Below are 18,490 nucleotides of genomic sequence, written 5' to 3'. Positions count from 1 at the left end.
AGTTTAACCAAATAAATTCCTTTCTTTCCTTGTTTTATAAGGTCGCTTTGGTTAATAAAAATTAATTTGAATAGATTGATTTTTTTAAATTGATTTTGGCTAGAATTAAGTTGAAAGTAAAATGATTTATGCTTAAATACATTTATATAAAAGTGAGTTGAATGGTAAATTTACAATTTAAAGCATCATTTCTAGAGTCAATGTATGTTTAGTATCATTTGTAATAATTACAATGAATCATCGTAATTTTCTAAAAGTTACAACTTGTAATTTTGGTAAAATCATTGATTAATTTTGGTAAAATCATTATAGCTCAGTGTGATTCTAGCAAATTCACCGTGATACTACATTTGCATAAATTTTAGCTTTAAATTAAAATCAATTTTACTTTAGAACAATCAAACACGATAAAAACATATAAATGATACAATTTTAAATGTAGGGATCTTATAACAAATGAACTTTGTTTGTTTGTATGGGCACACAAGACAAAATTCATTAACTCTAGATTTTAAAATTCATATGATTATATATTCAATGTTTGTGCGAGTGCGTGTTTGAGTCAAAATCAGATAACATTGAGTGTTAAAATTTACAATATGCGTGTGTATTTCGTGTCAATATTATTTCAAATCTCATAAACAAGCATTTTGTGTATGTTTGATACAGTAGTTATAACTTTTATAAAATCAGTGGCTCAAAGTTGCAAATTACTGCATTTTAGCAAGACCATAAAAGAGGAAGAAGTATACTAAGTAAAAAGTGTGTTCCCTCTTCACTAGAATTTTTTTATAGGTCAAAGGAGTTAGAAGAAAATATGTAGTTGCTCAATGATTGACAATTGAAAATTCAATAGAGACCCCCTATTTCAACTTCTTGCTAAAGTCTGACAGATCAAGAAGGTGAATTCTAGGGATAGTTGTGGCTTCCTCTTTCTCTTGTGCAGTGTTGTAACCCCAATTATCTGATCCAAATAATCATCATTATCAAATAAACTCAACATCATAAAAAGAAGAAGGACCTCCATTGTGAATGCTATAAGAGAATAGTCTATCATCACATATGATTTATGATGATATGATGCATGCAGCTGACCGCACTTAATGATAGAAGTTCAAAAGGAATTTATCCGGAAAAAATATTTAACGAAATTATTGATGACTCAATTTGAATTATTATTTCAGCTTGCTACTGAAATCATTGAGCTCAAGAAGCTGAATCCTGGGGTTGGCTGCTGCTTCATCCTTCTCTTTCTGAGTGTTGTACCCCCAATCCACTAAATCCAAACAAAAAAGATTAACAATATACAACTCCAAAAACCATAAATTGCATTTATCTAATGAAATAGTGAGATAATAATTTTACCTAGATACAAACTCCATTTATCTAACTCTGGCTCTTTGATCACATTTTTAAGGGTTGCAAATCTATCTTCCACAAAGCTGTTTAAAATTAACTATAGTTAGTTTCTCTCCAAAATCACCTTAACAAATAGCTACAAGTTTATATATCAATTAAAATAACCTATGGATGCACATAAATCTTAACTGCAGTGTCATCCCTTGGTGTTCTGGCATTTTTTGAAGCTTCTTCAGCACTTCTATTTTACGACTGGAGAGAAAATATAAGATGGTTTGGGGGAGAAAATTAATCAATGAAGTACTATTAGTATAATGCACCACAGCACCTGAATTTTGTTCAAATATATCAAATAGTAACACTAACCCAGATCCTAGAGCATACATTCTTTCGGGTGGTATGGTTATTCCAGCAAGTTCTCTAAGTAAAGCATCGGCAAAGCGGCTCTGAAACCATTGAAATGATAGGAAAGTATGTAGAAAATGTAAAGGCATAAGGGCGTGTCAAAATATGAACTTAGGGTTAGGATTATTGTGTTCATGATAGGAGCATAGAGAGAAGTCAAACCTGTTTTAAGGTGACAATGTACACTCTTGAGCTTGCAAATCTTAATGCATCAGCAACACCAGGATAGAATCTATAGGTAAATCATCCACAAATTAACAATTTGAACTTTAAAATTCATACCAAGACAAGATACGTTTATTTAGTTAGAAGGAGAAGCTAAAGCTCAAGATACTTGTTTAAGAAAAACAAAATCTGATTCTAATGTAAGCAGGGGAACTCAAAACATAGTTGCAGGAATATTTCTAAAAAATTGAACATCCATGCACAATGTTATCACTCAGTATCATTGCGTTAGGTTAATCATGATTCATATAATGTATGTATCAAAAATAAATTGTTGTCAATCACGAAAAATAAAAATTTGTTCAAATTTCACTATCCTACAGTACTATAACCGCTATTTGACAATTTGTCAACACCAAAAAGAATGATCACATTTCATAACATTAGATTGGGGTACCTGTTGGATTCAATCCAACCAGGGAAATCCTGCTCCAACCAATCATCTCTGACCTTCCCAAATAGATCTATCAGATCATCCTTATTCTCATTCCACTCTTCCATCAGGATAGGCTTCAATTTCAACCAGTTCTCTAATATGCCCTCAGCTGTGAGCCCCTCTGCCACCTTTCAGAAGAGCTATATGACATTAGTGAAATGGCATCATCATAGATGACAAAGTTCTTTATAATCTAATGGTACAACTTCCACTTGTTAATCCATGATAAAAATCAAAGGCAAGGGCTCACACCAAAAAATAAAAAATAAAGCCACGGTTTATAGTTTTATGCGCACCGAAGACTTTTTGATGGAAGGAACTCTTGTCTCAAGCAACAACCTCACAAGTAAAAGAGTATCATATCCATGTTCCACCACTGGTCGCACCTGACATGAAAAACTATAAAGTCATCTTTAACATCTCATAGCTAGAAAGAGAAGTAATCAAAACTTGAATCTTATACACAACTATTTTCTTGAAATTGCAACTTTGCTAATGATTAAAATTTATGTGTCATTCAAATTACTTATGGTAAGGAGTTGGAGGCATATTTCCCCTCACTTCAAGATCCAAAAGGTTGTGACTGATGTAAGACAAAAGACATAATTTTTTTCCTCCAACTGAAATGCATTTTTTTTATTGAAACGCATAATCTATGTATTTGACAAGGAAATCAGAAAAAATAACACGTCTCCATCAATCTTTTTCCTTATATATATAAAAAAGAATCAAATTAAATTATACTTCATATGGCATTTTGGTTAAAAAATTCATTTGATAGAATTACCATCCGTTTCAGTTTCAGATTAGTCTTTGATATACCTAGGAGTTGGCAAATGGATAATACTTTATTTGATCTTTTATAAATAAATATAACTTCAAACATCCTTAGCAAATTCAAGCTTGTATTAGCACTAGTCTGTGGTTGCCTACTAACTGAATTCATATAGGCATAATTAACCAATATTTTTTAAATGAGCTAAAATAACAAGAAAAAATAACACAACAAAACTAGTCATAATTAAATTGTTTACTGTAATCATCTGTTGAACAATCCAATCTTCTGTAGCTGAATCCACACTGTCAAACAAGGCTGGCCATCGCAACTTGGCAGCCTGCAAATCATCAATCAATATACTCACAGCTTAGTTTAAAACCAAAATATTCAAAACCAAATGAAAACTGCAAGTGGTGATAAAAAACTTTCTACTATTTTCATTTATTTTCTTCCATTTTTTATTGGTAACCAAATGGGAGAAGAGGGAAGGTGAAAGAGCTAGAGCAAGAACCTTAAGAGCAGAAATAACTGTCTCTGCACAGGTATCACAAAGAACTCCATCAAAGTCCAATGCATAGAGATGGCCCATTTGCTTCTCTTCCTTTCAATGTTGCTAAAATAGAAGCAATCCAAATATGACATATAAGATGGAAATCTTAGGTGCCAGCTATCAATTATATCATAACACATGTTTGTGTAGCAATTTTTCCTTTTTTGTTTTTTTATTTATTAATCATTGAATGTGGCTCCTTTAATTTTAACCAAATATCTTAAAGTTCCTCTTCAAATAAATAACATGATAATTTCTACAAAAAAGACTCTAACCCAAAATTAAACACTAGCTTATCAATCACTAAAGAAGTTTGCCAGAAAGTACACCAATGTCGTCATCATTACTTGAATTAAGGAGGAGATTCTCCTCTTATGACTATGACACATGCATGAACCACACAATACCAACAATGACACATGCATGAATTTCTCATGACATTTCTCTTCACATAGTTTATTTCTAGACATTGTAATCAACGCTCCATGGAGATTTTAAATAATGAGTGTAAGGCTGTTTCGGCAAGTACAAATGATTGTTTGCAACTGAGTAAGCTATACTTTAACTCCAATCATTCTAGTCCAATCGCACTACCTTATTCCAGATAATTTGGTTGTTAGGCTCATCGTGTCTAGGTATACGAGTACCTTCAGCATAGGATGCTACCCCTAGTCATGATAGACGTTCGAAACACATGCCCTCCATAGGTCCTCGAAGTAACCAAACCAAAATATCCTCATTCCTATCTACAATTCAGTGTATTAGGACCTGTAATAGTTCCTCAACTTGTCACAACACCATAGACAATACAAAACATTCATCTCATGATTAACTCATCATAATCAAAACTCATAACTTTGCCTATCACCTTTACAAAGAAAACCATACTTTTTATAAAACTTTTGACTTTATACAAAAACTATTGAGTATCTTAACTTATCGCATTGGGTCCTAGCCAATTATGTGTCGTCAAACCAATATTTCGAATTAAATTCAAAGATAAAAGTTCACAAGCTCCTCATCAAGATCACAGTTTAAATTTAGTACAACAAGTTCAAGCCACGCCAAACAAGCATATTATGCTCACATTTACACAACCAAATCAATTTGTCATCAATCAACAATGCTCACTTAGTATAACCTTTATGAACTTTAAAGTATATTAACTAAAACACATATAAGTCTATGTCTTTGGACATAAACTTAAATCAACAAATAATTGAGTATGGAAGTCTCACAAACAAGTAAAGTTATTTACTTACACAAAATTAAACAAACACATAACTTTAACTCATGCATCAACTTACAACTTATTAGTAGTAATTCCCTTAACCTCGAAGTTTTCCTTCCACTTGAGTTCCGCAACACCTAATAACTCATCAAACAACTACTTACTTCACCATTATCATAAATACACAATCACATAACTCAAGAAAATTGAACAATATCTCTAAATCCCTAAACATTGGCCACTATTTTCATATCCAAAGATGACTAGGGAAATTATTCTTAAAAACTCTTTAGTAAATACTAAATCAAGTGAATATATTAAACTTGTATTTGAATCAAGCTGCCGGCGGCTTCATGCACAATGTGTTGTTAATTTTCCTAAAATAACCCTTGTTTTTGAAAGAAAAAGAAAGAGAAAAAAAAAACTTACTTGAAAATTTTGGATGAGAGAAGAAAGTCTTCTTCTGTTTATGGGCAAGGGACAGTGGTTTTCATGGCTCTTGCGAGTAGCAAAATGAGTTTAATTGTTAATCAACACGTCACAATCGTTTATACAGATGAATTTATAATTATTTATGAAAAATTAAATATTTTTTATTACTATTACTAATAATTATGTGAAGATTACCATTTTATCCTAGATAACTAATAGAATGTAAATTTAAAATTTGAGATTTTTCTGATAAAGTTTACTTTTTAGCCCAATACAAATTTACACCGTCAAATATCTGTAAAATAATAATGCACTATCAAATTAAATGTAATTGGAAATTCGATAGAATTTAGATACCAAAATTAATTATTTGATCAAAGATTAAAAATATTTTTTTATTCATATACTAGTAATTATATTGAAAAACTTATAAGTGAAAATTTTTGAAAAATTGGGTATGATAATATTATTCTGCTACCAATTGTTCTTCTATAACTCATATTCTAAAATTAGTTTAAAGATATATTTTCAAATTTAAAATATATATTTTTGTTGTTTATAAAAAACATTGTTTCCTCAAACTATTTTTATTCAATTATCCTAATTGAAGATTTATACTAATGATATTCTAATAATTTTGTGCCAATTTTTGACTTTGATTTTGTTGTTTTTTTTACAGTTCACATTTATAAAAAAATATAATTTATTTTTACACTAACATTTAACTCTCAAATTTTTATAAAAATATAATTAAATGACAAAATCATATTATTAAAGTATTTAATATAAATTAATTTTTATACACCATAAAAGTAAAAATACTTTTTAGTAAAATAAAAAAGTTAAACTATTTTATGTTGCAATCTCATGCAAACAACTTTATAAATAATAATAATAAATGTTATACGTTTTTAATAAATTAATGTTTATGATTGATTGAAATCCTAGTTGTAGTTTATATATAAATTAGGGTGTTACAAAATCCATTACCACTTCAAATTTACGTAATTATAAACTCAATTGCTTTTTAAAAAAAATAAAAATTAACCCCTTCTAATCTTTGACATGTTATTGTACGTTTGTAGGCTAGAGTTAGAGCGCATATCTGAATAAAAACCTATTATATTCGAGTGTTAAAATTTGGATAATTACATCTTCAATGACTTTTTATAAAAAATTAATTTTATTAATTCAAACCTTTGATAAAAGTTAATTTCAGAATTACAAATCTTTGAACAAGTTAGTTGATCTGAACCAAGTGTGGATATGCATATTAAGTCTCAAACCAGATTAAAGACTATATTGCCAGACTACCAAAGAAAAAATATTATGTTGTCGGGTGTAAAATTATCCTACATTACATTGATAACAAATTATGACTCGTCAATACGTTAAATAAAAAATTGAAAAAAAAGAAGTTATGTAGATCTATGATGTGTTGACAAGTTGCGATTTGGTGTTAATCTAAAATAACTTTATACTGATGTTGCATGTTTTGATCTAATATTTGTTACACCGAAAGTTATTTCAATACTCAGAAACGACAACCATTTTGTATTCTGCACAAAACAGCACACTACATGTGTAACAAGGCCAAACGTGAGGATATAACAAATTCACTTCATATAACAGAGTTGCAAATTACTGCAGTTTAACAAGACCAAAAAAGAGGAGGAAGTTTCTATTTTCTAAGTAGAAAGTGTGTGTTCACTAGAATTTTTTTATTGTTTATAAAGGAGTTGGAAGAAAATATTTAGTTGTTCGATGATTGACAATTGAAAATGCAATTTACGACCCCTATTTCAACTTCTTGCTGAAGTCTGAGAGCTCAATAACGCGAATTCTGGAAATAGCTTCAGCTTCCTCTTTCTCTTGTGCAGTGTTGTAACCCCAGTTCCCTGATCCAAACAATCATCATTATCGAGTAAACTCAACATCTAAAAAGAAAAGTGATAGTACGCAATATTGTAACTGAGACAAAAATGAGGGAGGGTGCATAAATTATAAACAGAAAAAGAGAAACTACCTAGATACAAATTCCATTTGTCTAACTCAGGATCTTTGATCACATTTTTTAATGTAGCTAGCCGATCCTCGACAAAGCTGGTTAAAATTAACAGGAATTAATTTCTTGAACAACATCATTGCAAGCAAGGGTAGAGTTTTACTCTATTCACATAAATAGTCATAACAAAAATTATATTGATTGCTGCTAATAGCTCAGTATCTTACTGCAGTGTTAACCCTTGGTGCTCTGGTCTCTTTTGAAGCTGCTTTAGAATTTCTACCTTTGGGCTGCAGATAAAATTAAAGATAGTCCAAGCAAATTAATTTCTTATAAAAAGAAAGCAATAAAAGTGAAATGTAAATATTTCATGCATAGTTAAGGTTTAATTTATTAAATACTAACCCAGTTCCGAGACCGTATATCCTTTCAGGTGGTATGGTTACTCCAGCAAGCTCTCGAAGCAAAGCATCGGCAAAGCGGCCCTGAAATAAGAGAAACAAGGAGGTGGGAGAGTAGAAAAAACAAAGGAAAAAGACCATGATGAGAAATTGACTAAGGCCCTGTTTGGATAAACTGTTTAATCAAATGCTTGTCATAAAAATGTTTATATATAAGCTATTTCTATAACAAAAGATAAAATAAAGTCCAACTGTTTTTATAAGTTATCTCGGAGAGTTTATGGAAATAAGCTAAAAACATCTTATGGACATATCATATGTTGTTTCCATAAGTTCTTCCAAAGAGTCTTACAAGTGCTTATGCTAGTAATGTGCTTTCATGGTATCAAATCAATTACTTTGCCTTTGTACTTTTCATAATACTGAAAGCAAAACTCTATTATTAAAATTATTGTCCCCTTGATAGGATAAAGAACAAAGTTTACCTGTTTTGTGGTGACAATGTACACCCTCGAGCTTGCAAACTTTAATGCATCAGAAACACCGGGATATATTCTATACGCGAAGCATCGCCAATTAATAATAGGAAATCTCAATCATGACATGTGCAAAGAACTTGAAATATTACTGCATAAAATGATTTATAAGATGCCAATATTCAGTCAACAGGAGTAGGGGTGCCTGGTGAGCAAAATATCCGGTTGGAAGCCACAAACCACAACCATATCTGAAACCTGAAACTGGTTTGGTTATCGAATCCAGTCCATTTAATTGTTTTTATTTGGATATTAATAAGTCCGAACCATGAGTACCCCTAAATAAGAGTACAGCAAGATCTTAATATGCTTAATGTAACAAACTAATGACAATATCTAATCTGAAGCATAGCCATAATACAAATATAAATTGATTCCTTCTAGAATATTATCTTGTAAAGCGACTTCCTTGAACACAAAGGAAAATACTTGTTCTACCTAAGTCCAAAAGAATCACACACATGTCCTCAGGTTAGACAAGTGGTTGAATTAGGATAATAACATTTGTTCAATCTTGCAGTGGAAATTTTCTAAACTGAATGTTCATGGCTTCATATTTAAATATATCTCCACATCAATGCATTACATTAGGTTTCTCATCATGGATTTGGTATAAGTTATAACAAGTATAAAAAACAAGTATACCTGTTTGCACCAATCCAAGCAGCAAAATCCTGCTCCAACCATTCATCTCTAACCTTTCCAAAAAGATCTATCAAAGCATCCTTATTTTCACCCCATTCTTCCATAATAATAGGCTTCAACTTGGACCAATTCTCCAATATACCTTCAACTGCAAGCCCCTCTGCAACCTTGCACATGAACAATGACATCAGTCAACAGGTTCGGAATCCATTCCAGTTATTTGAAATCAGATTTCAGAAGCAGATTCAAGGTAATAAGCATTATTGTGGATTATAAACCTAGTATTGGTTATGCAGTAACGAATGAGAAAAATCAGAGACATAGGCATTTTACCCACCGAAGACTTCCTGATGGAAGGTGTTCTGGTCTCTAGCAACAATCTCACAAGTAAAATGTTTTCATATCCAGTTTCCACTACCGGTCGCACCTGACATGAACAACTATATAAATTTATCTTTAAAATATGAAATCGAGTCCATCCATTTGCCAATAGTTTTTGAAAATGGAAGCACTTGGAATAATTACACAAATATTTCATGAAATTCAACAGTTTGAAGATCTGCAATGGAAATCTATTATTTAAGCAACCAAAAAAACAAGTATGTCAAAATGTTGTCCTCAAATTCAGGCATCAAAGTACAGTGGATTAATGGCATTTTTGGTCAAGACTACCTTTGTGTGTTTACAAACTGTACAAGACATCTTCATCCATTTCCAAATTGCCTTATTATATAAGTAGAAGTCAAAAAATATTTTACGCTTCGTTCAATAGTAAGCTTAGAGGCATCAAAGAAGTTTTAAGCCGAAGGTCCAGAATTTGAACCCAAGAAATATAATCACTAACTTCCTAACATTTGCCTATTAAAAAAAATGTGCATCCAAAAATACATAAACTAATCATAGATTAAAACTAAATGCAAATTCAAGCTTATTCTATGCTCCTTTCCCATTATTTTTTCACTAATTGTTGTCCTTGTTGTTATTATTATTATGATTATTTTTCCAATCAAATTACAAAAAACACCAACATCTCTAAACCAAAACATAGCACAGTAGTATAAAAGCTGAAACTAATGGAAATAACCAAGAAATTATTTACTATATGCATCTGGTCAACAATCCAATCTTCTGTAGCTGAATCAATCCCATCAAACAAACCAGGCCATCTCACTTTAGCAGCCTGCAAATTTATCAAACAAAGTAAACCAATTATAATAACAAAATAATAAACCCCGCAAAAATTGAACGGTCAAAATTGTGGTTTTAGAAATATTTTCGAATGTGTAATTGAATTGAATAGTACGGGAAGAGAGAGAGAGAGAGGGGGGGTTAGAGGAACCTTGAGAGCAGAGAGAGAGCTTTCTCCGCAGCTATCACAGATGACTCCATCGAAGTCCAACGCGTAAAGCTCTCCCATTTCACTCTCTTTCTTTTTCTGTTTCACTGCAAATCAAATTGTGTATTTTTCAGTGGCAACCAAACAGCTCCTTATTTTGTTCTTTCTGGGAAATATAAGCCACGTGTCTATTCTAGATAGGAAATGATTTGGCAAGGTTCAGAAAACTCAACTATTTCATAATTGAAAAGATAAACAACATACTTCTCGATCGTGATTTTCACAAAATTGATTTTAACGGAGAATATTTTGGTTAAAAGTGAATTTAGAGAAACCAGGTCATAGGAAACTCAGATCCGAAATCTCTAATGAAAAGGTACTCTCACATTTAAGAATTTCATATTTATACGCTTTTAATTTTTTAAAAATAATCAATACAGACATCAAATTTTAATGTGTCTACGTGTTTGTTGAATTGTTTTTGGAAACGCGCCTATATTGATGAAGCTAGAGCCTAGAGCATCAACAATGGGATCGTACTTTTTCTAATAAGCACCCAAATAGACTTATTGTGAAGTAAAATATATAGGCATTTTTTAATAAATTATAAACTAAATTACATTTGCGTCTCTTAACTTAATATCAAAAAACGTTTTAGTTTTTTATTTTATTTTTTCCGTGTTAGTTCTTTATTTTAATTTTAAGTGGCAATTTGATATTTTATGTTTTAAAATATCAACAATGTTATCCTTTTTTTTTTTACAAAAAAATCATCAAAATTTTCAAACAAAACCCATAAAATTTATTATCATCTTCAATAAAATACAAATTTAATCAAATTCATAACTTAAATCTTGAAATAAACTTATATTTTTATTCTTTATTTGATGTTATTGGAGATGAAAATACGAGTGTATTTGAATATTTGAGTTATGAATTTGATAAAATTTGCATTATATTGAAGATGATTATTAATTTTATGGATTTTGGTTAAAAATTTTGATGATTTTTTTAAATTTTTGTATAAAAAATGATAACATTGTTGAAATTTTAAAACATAAAATATCAAATTGTCACTTAAAATTAAAATAAAGGACCAACTCGGGAAAAAAAGAAGATAAATGACTAAAATATTACTTGAAATTAAGTTAAGAGACCACAAATGTAATTTAAACTAAATTATATTATAATAAATAAATATTATTGAAATATAATAGTGCGGATTTATAAGTAAAACTCATTTAGTAAATTTTTTGTGAGGTATTGGATTGGGATTTTTAATAAAGATTCTGATTTAAAAAATTATTAAATAAAAGATGTATATCTGTCTTTTAACACTCGAATTGAGGAACTTCTTCAATACTTAATTTTTTGTTGATAATTAGTATCTAGATTATTTTTTCTTTTTGTATTTAAATAAGAAATTTTTATGAATACTTAGTTTTCCTTTTTAGTTTTTTCAAAATATATAGTTATGTAATTGTTGTCTAATAAGAGCATTTGATTAATAAAATACTAGTGATCACCACGTCAAGGAGAATAATGGCAAGTAATCGATGGACCCCACCTCTCATTGTTAAAAAAAACCTAATTATTTTTTTTATATATATAAAATATTTACGGTGGATAATTAGTAGTGCAGTCTAAAATAAAAAAAATACTTTATGGCCCAAACAGTTAGAAATGAATTTACCGTATAGTATTTTCAGTTGTAATCAAAATGATGCTAATATTTTTTTGTATGAATAGGAATTGCACTCGATATCTCGACAATTACTGGACTCACAAAATACATAATAATTTGCATTACACACCCTAGTAGTGGTTAATGTTGACATTTTGGAGAGCATAAGGATATGAGAACCAAAATCTGTAAGCACTCAAGAATAATATATATTTTGGAAATGACAAGATTCTACGCAACATAGCTTCATCTATTTTATACATTTGTAAGAATCTTGCAAAGACCATTATCTTCGTTATCGATTGTTGTTTTCCTTAAAATGTGATTTATGAGAGCAAAATATGTAGTCGAGGGAAGAATAAAAGGATTGATGTTTCATGTGTTGTGTCCCCTTAATTTCTCCAATCTTAGTCACTAGTACCATACGCCAAGGTTCTTCCAAAAGCAAGTCAAAGTCACCTAATGCGTGAAGGCACAAAAGTGTTGGCGATACCAGTCTTGATTAGAAGAGCAATGGAGCATTTATGGTCCCATTTTTGCTTTTTTATTTATTTCCCTTTTCAATTAGTCGGGTGGCTGGATCCGAACTCAATTTTAAGTATACCAATATCTTTATAGTTATCAATTGAATTATATTTATAGAACGATTTTAAGTGGATTGAAGTATGTACATAAATTGATCCGACATGATCCATGTTATAATAATTGTAAATGTTTTAATCTAACTCTCTTTCTTTAAAAGATAATAATAATAATAATAATAATAATGTTTTAATACTTAAAGTTTGTAAAAAAATATATAGATTTTTTAAACTACTAAAGTATATAACACATAAAACATAACAACACAACAAATGATAAGACGAAAAATAATTTAAACTTTAAATTTGTATTGTTTTTTGTTTTATATATTTCGTTGAGTTGAGAAATTAAGGTGGATAATTTTATTTTATTTTGACAATAAAAAGAGCAAGAAAGTGAAAAAGTTTAATCCATTTTTTTTAAAAAAAATTATTTTTTATTTTTTCTTAAAATGAGTCGTCTCGAAGTTTAGAGAGTCAACTCAATCTCATTTTTAAATTGGACTAAATAGTTTAAGTCAAAAAAAACTCAGCTGTTTTTAAGCTAATTCATTTTGGCCGCTCTAATCGCATTTAATACGGTCCTAAATCATCCAAATGCAGACCTTATTATTTTGAGAAAAAATAGTGTATTTTATAATATAAAAAATATATAATATTTTGTTAAACTTTACTAAAAATGGTAAAGTCTTACTTTTTATATTTTTTTAGAGGTTTATATTAGAAGCACAATTCATTCAAATATTTTGATATTTTATTAAGTAAATTCAATTTAACGTATGATATATTTTTTATAATACAAGTAAAATATTAACACTTTATTATAATCTGTGTATCAAACATAAAATATAATAAAATAATGTTATTTTGTGCGAATCAAACACACAATAATATAAATAATTAAATATTTATCTTGACTCGATTTTATAGTAATATCTTTATATAATTTTATATTACTCTCTCTAATTCTTTTTATAAGAGACAGTTAAATTAAAACTTGGTCAATAAAAATTGACATAACAAATACATAATATAAACTAAATATATAAATTTTTGTTGACTAAATGTTAAATCAATTGTCTCTTATCAAAAGAGTAAGAGGGAGTAGTAACTTTTGGTGCACACACTATTTTGGATTTTACCTTTACCTATAATTTATACCCACGTATTTTTATTTTGGCTTTATATTTATGAGCTATAGTTTATTTTTAATAGAAAAATTTTAAAATAAAGAAATGATACTATTTAAGATAGAAAACATTTTAGGATTAAGTGAACTTGGAGTTATTTATGTATCATGATCGTCTATTATTTGATTAAGTAAAAAAATTAGGAAGATATATGAGATCCCAACTATATAAACAAAAATTTATTTGATTAAGTAAAAAGAGAGATATGAGATATGCCCCCAGTCATGTCTATCTTTGAGCTAGTAGTGGTGTCACACTACAGTACACCCATTGGTTAATATACATACAGTGGGCGTGTCAGTTAAGTTTGGATTAGATTAGATCCCAAGTATCTCACACCACGCAAACGCCGATAACCGGTAACTCTCTACTTTCACTACCCATCCCTCAACCCGCTATAGCCAGTAACAAATGAATCACCCATCATCCATATAAAAAAAAAAAAGACTCAGTTACTCGAAGCAAGTTCCCAGTTTCAACCTCATCGACATCCACCCTCTACGCAGATCGTGTCGCCTTCATCTTCAGTTAGTTTCTTTTTTTTTCTTTCTTTCTCAAATTATCATTTTATTTTATCAATTATTCTCGCGTTAATTATAATAATAATATATTCTTTCTGTTTATTTTAGAGATAATTATTCATGGATGATTCTGGAACCTTGTCTAGTTTGTTCCGTTCGATCATCATGCAACTCTTCGGGGTTGTTGATTTTGATTTTGACTTTTTTTTTTAATTTGTTTATTTGTGCTGTTATTGGATCTTTGTGTAGATTATTAATTTGATTTCAATTATATGCTTCTATTTTTTTTTTTCTGTCTGTAACTTGATGTGCTTATGTTGTTATTTGAGGTTAGTGGATTGATCAAGTTTATGATTAGATTTGGGAGTGATTAGAGAAAATTGATGTGGAATTTGTGATTGTAGAGTGCTCTGTTTATTGGTGAGCATGGAGTTGGGGTGAAAGGAAGAGGCGATGATTTCAATTATGGGGTTTCCTAATTGATTATGAGTAGAATAAAAATTTTGAGGTGAATTTAAAATATGAATGAAGTTGTTTGCAAGAAATTTGGGTGGATTTTATTTATTTATTTTTTATTCTCTCTCTCTTTGCAATAGATAATTGCATCATCTTTTGTTATTGAACTTTAAATAAAAAATTGGTGAAGGGGAACTTATTATTAATAAAGATGAGATTAATGACCATTTTACAATTATTTTATACAACTTTATCATTTGAGAACACAATGCCAAGCTCTTACACAAGTGACACCTTAGGGACAAATTAATTGAACTTATTTTTAATTTTGGGATTAGAAATTGTGCAATACTACCTCCCACCTTCATCTCCATGCCTATTTACACAAAAGGGAATAAGTCGATCATTTTTTAGGATTTATTGTTATCAATCATTTTCTGCACATGCAATCCAATGATCCTGCACATGGTTGTGAGCTGTGAAATTTTGAGTTTTTTTCTTCCTTCCCAAAGTAGCACTTTTCTTGTAGATGTATGCAAGGTTATAAACTCATACTCCTTTTTCTGGTCAACCCAACTCCCCTGCATAACTATGTTTGTTATGTACTCCGTCTAGTCTCATATATAAGCAAAAAAATTATACTCCCTCTCTGGTCTTATATATAAGAAAATTTTTGGAGAATTTTTTGGTTCTATATATAAGAAAAAGTTACGAATTTTAAGGTGCATTTATTGTTTAAATTACTTTTTATCCTTATTTAAGATGTTTGTCTTTTTAACATTATTAGTGTGTATTTAGTCTCACAGTTTTCAATAAGGGTGTGTATGTAAAAATAATCAAAAAGTTAAAACAATTAAAGAGTACATTGGTTTGGATACTTTTTCTTATAAATGGACCAGAGGTAGTATTACTTTTACACCCTTTAAGAAAAGTAGTTAGTCTCATTTAGTTTGCTCAAAATAATTAAAAAAGTAATTGTATTTTGATATTTTCTAAATTACCCCTTATGAGAATTTGTTTCATGAGAATAAAAGGGTTATTGGAAAATGAAATCTAAATTAATTGAAGGGTAGTAATGGAATAATAATAGCATTAAATATGGTAGAAGTAGTTAACGTTTGCTTATATTTTAGACAATCTAACATAACTTTTTTGTTACTTATATTTGAGACCAGAGGGAGTATGCATGTTTTTTGTATTTATTAATGTTTGAGTTTACTCTAAGTAAAATTGGAACTCTGATATCAATTTTCTGATGAAGACAAAAGATGGCAGGAACTGAAGACGAAGGGGAAAAGGCTTCTCGGGGGAATGAGTGGGAGGTTGTATCTCTCACGGCATCAACTTATGCAGCTGCTCCTGGTCCTGATGAAGTTGAGTTGAAGGATGATGACAAGGAAGATACATATGCACCGGATGAAGCTGAGACGTCAAACGCTTTGTTCATGTCTGGTCACTTTGCCTTTCCACCCAGTCAGCATGAAAACTTGCCATTGGAACCTGACTACGGTGAGATTCATAATGAATCTGTAGACAAAGATATTGCCTCTGAAGATACTCATGAAGAAGCGACCAGGCCTAGTGGAAAGGATGAAGAAAACTTGACATTTGCAGGATTGGATGTCTCAGAGGAGTTTGAGGGTATGCAATATTATGATGAGAAAATCAATAGATTATCTGTTCAGGGAAAACAGTTTGAGGAAGGTACAACTCTACCAGATTTTGGTTTGACTGAGAAAGAGGATGCAAAATACACTTCTTTCCACAGTGAAACAACAATTGATGCTGTAACAGCATATGGTGAAAGTATAGTTGAGTCTGAAACAATAGAATCAGCAGAGCAAGAGACAAATGTATCTCCTGATTTATCGCTGTCAAAGAACTCTTCCAAAGATGACAAACACAAACCTTCAAATATTCCTTGCGGAGCTTGGTGGAAGCGAAGAGCTGCTTCCATATATGCTCATGCAAAGGAGGCAAATACATTATGGTCCGTTTTCATTGCAGCTACAGTGATGGGCCTGGTAATGCTTGGTCAACGCTGGCAACAGGAAAAAGCTTTACAACTTAAGTGGCAAATCAGTATAACTGATGAGGTATATTTATTAACATTCTCCCAAGAATTTTTATTTATTCTTTGGTAAAAATGAAGCATAAATGTGTCAAAATCGACTTTCTGCCTCAAGCACTAGTATTATATCAAAGTTAAAAGGGTAAAAATGAAGCATAAAACAGTATATATATGTTATCCATATAGATGCTTGATATGTCAATTATTTGGATTCATTTTTATTATTCCAATTGTGTACAGCATAGTCATCTTCTAGCATATCATGATGTAACACTAATTAGTCTTGATATTATGTTGCCCATGTGTAGAAATTTTTACACCAGAATGAACTCGACTTACTTTATAAATGAAGAATGTTATTAGTAACTTTTGAGCAATGTAATGTTTATTTTCTTTATTTGAAACATAAGCAGTAATATGACTTTGGAGAACTAAATGTTTGATTTTCATTATTCTGTACAGAAGCATAAATCTCTCAACAAATCATAGGTATTTTGTGTGAATTGATGCTTAGCTTGCCCTGTTTGTTTCCTATTTAATGTTTAAAAAAATCTTAACATTCCAATCATAACCCTTTCCACAGGCAAGGAGCAGGGTGCTTGCTCCCATGATTCGACTCAAAGATGTGATTATTGGTGGCCACCGCCGTGGCTCCTTCATCAGGGAAAGCTCCTCTGCTGAAATTTAAGGTAAAGGTGACTCAGTGAATGTGGCGGTATATGTGGCTCCTATCATGGTGGTAAAAAGGCTAAAAGCTAAGATGATGACGAAAAGTTGTATGTCAGAGGTTGAGAATGAGAAATGCTACGCATGTGAAGTGCAGGTTTGATACTAGGATTGCTTGACCTTTACCAAGTTATGAATGCTATTGTTCAAACATTTTATATTGTGAATTTTCCTTGCTTGCATTGTATAGCTCTTGATGTTATTGTACTTATTAAATTATGTATTCTTGTTTTCTGGAATTGACAGTTTAGACACCAAAGATCAGATGTAAATTTAACTAATGAAGTGATTGCTTTAATGGTGGGTGTTTAGTTTTCCTCTTACTCTGGCAATTGGGACCGAAATACGAAAATTCAGTTAAACAGTGCTCCTTTTAACAGTTACTTATTTTTAAACAAATGTCATTATGTTAGTTTTTTTGAACTCCAGACCTCTTTTTAAACTCTTTCGGTATCTCAGTTAGTGAACCTGAGTTTCTAAAATACACTGCCTTATGATATCAGCCCGTGCTTATGAATCGGTTGATATCGTTCAACTAAGCATCACATATGAAAACAAATATGTGCAGTGTCTTTTAAAAGAAGAAAAGTAAAAAATAGATGTTAGATAGAAATTGAGGAAAATACTTATTTGAAATTTAGATTAATGTGTGCAATTGTGTAAAGTTGTAGATAAATTTTCTTTCAAAATGCTTGTACTCACCTACATGCATACACACGTCAATGATTGTTGGTTCAAATGGCAGAGTGGCTTCACATTTAAATGACTAGCAAGAGATTCTGTCAAAAAAATAATTGATCGGCCCAACTCGCAGTAGGTCCCACCTCACTATTATGTATATTCTCTATCCGAATTTAAATATATAATTATAAACATAAAAAAAAGTCATTTGTGGTCTAAATACAAGTACTAAAATTTAACT

General features: G+C 30.4%; 3 protein-coding genes across 15 annotated transcripts; 1 reads left to right on the top strand and 2 right to left on the bottom strand.

Annotated features, from left to right (window-relative positions):
- Positions 1 to 752: 752 nt before the first annotated feature.
- On the bottom strand, positions 753 to 5,538 carry LOC101510881 (uncharacterized). Of its 5 annotated transcripts, none has more exons than XM_027332635.2 (12): positions 5,414 to 5,538; positions 5,061 to 5,121; positions 4,348 to 4,521; positions 3,715 to 3,816; positions 3,460 to 3,540; positions 2,722 to 2,811; positions 2,387 to 2,553; positions 1,927 to 1,996; positions 1,726 to 1,805; positions 1,525 to 1,611; positions 1,366 to 1,442; positions 753 to 1,276 (listed from the first exon to the last, which is right to left on the bottom strand). In XM_027332635.2, exons 4-12 carry the CDS (start codon positions 3,790 to 3,792, stop codon positions 1,176 to 1,178), a joined length of 831 nt encoding a protein of 276 aa, XP_027188436.1. In that variant the 5' UTR covers positions 3,793 to 3,816; positions 4,348 to 4,521; positions 5,061 to 5,121; positions 5,414 to 5,538; the 3' UTR covers positions 753 to 1,175. The 5 variants fall into 5 exon arrangements, with proteins under 5 accessions (XP_027188436.1, XP_027188437.1, XP_027188435.1 ...); XM_027332636.2 differs by having other exon boundaries at positions 4,401 to 4,521; XM_027332634.2 differs by lacking the exon at positions 4,348 to 4,521.
- Positions 5,539 to 7,016: 1,478 nt separating this feature from the next.
- Positions 7,017 to 10,743, bottom strand: LOC101510342 (uncharacterized). Of its 4 annotated transcripts, none has more exons than XM_004492697.4 (10): positions 10,573 to 10,737; positions 10,343 to 10,446; positions 10,103 to 10,183; positions 9,341 to 9,430; positions 9,004 to 9,170; positions 8,308 to 8,377; positions 7,827 to 7,906; positions 7,649 to 7,711; positions 7,443 to 7,519; positions 7,017 to 7,314 (listed from the first exon to the last, which is right to left on the bottom strand). In XM_004492697.4, coding segments are annotated over exons 1-10 (834 nt in total). In that variant the 5' UTR covers positions 10,574 to 10,737; the 3' UTR covers positions 7,017 to 7,213. The 4 variants fall into 4 exon arrangements, with proteins under 4 accessions (XP_004492754.1, XP_073222790.1, XP_073222791.1 ...); XM_073366689.1 differs by having other exon boundaries at positions 10,604 to 10,736; XM_073366690.1 differs by lacking the exon at positions 7,443 to 7,519 and having other exon boundaries at positions 10,573 to 10,743.
- A 3,365-nt stretch (positions 10,744 to 14,108) lies between these two features.
- LOC101509262 (ATG8-interacting protein 1) lies at positions 14,109 to 17,866 on the top strand. 6 transcript variants are annotated; one of them, XM_012713709.3, is made up of 5 exons: positions 14,164 to 14,321; positions 14,720 to 14,823; positions 16,033 to 16,867; positions 17,305 to 17,331; positions 17,426 to 17,866. In XM_012713709.3, the coding sequence occupies exons 2-4, from the start codon at positions 14,801 to 14,803 to the stop codon at positions 17,329 to 17,331; spliced, it is 885 nt and encodes a 294-aa protein (XP_012569163.1). In that variant the 5' UTR covers positions 14,164 to 14,321; positions 14,720 to 14,800; the 3' UTR covers positions 17,426 to 17,866. The 6 variants fall into 6 exon arrangements, with proteins under 6 accessions (XP_004492751.1, XP_073222132.1, XP_004492752.1 ...); XM_004492694.3 differs by lacking the exon at positions 17,305 to 17,331 and having other exon boundaries at positions 14,109 to 14,321; XM_073366031.1 differs by lacking the exon at positions 14,720 to 14,823 and having other exon boundaries at positions 14,114 to 14,321.
- Positions 17,867 to 18,490: the final 624 nt, after the last annotated feature.

Source organism: Cicer arietinum, chromosome 3, assembly GCF_000331145.2.
Source record: "Cicer arietinum cultivar CDC Frontier isolate Library 1 chromosome 3, Cicar.CDCFrontier_v2.0, whole genome shotgun sequence".
Classification (NCBI taxonomy): domain Eukaryota; kingdom Viridiplantae; phylum Streptophyta; class Magnoliopsida; order Fabales; family Fabaceae; genus Cicer; species Cicer arietinum.
This window is presented reverse-complemented; position numbering and strand designations above follow the sequence as displayed.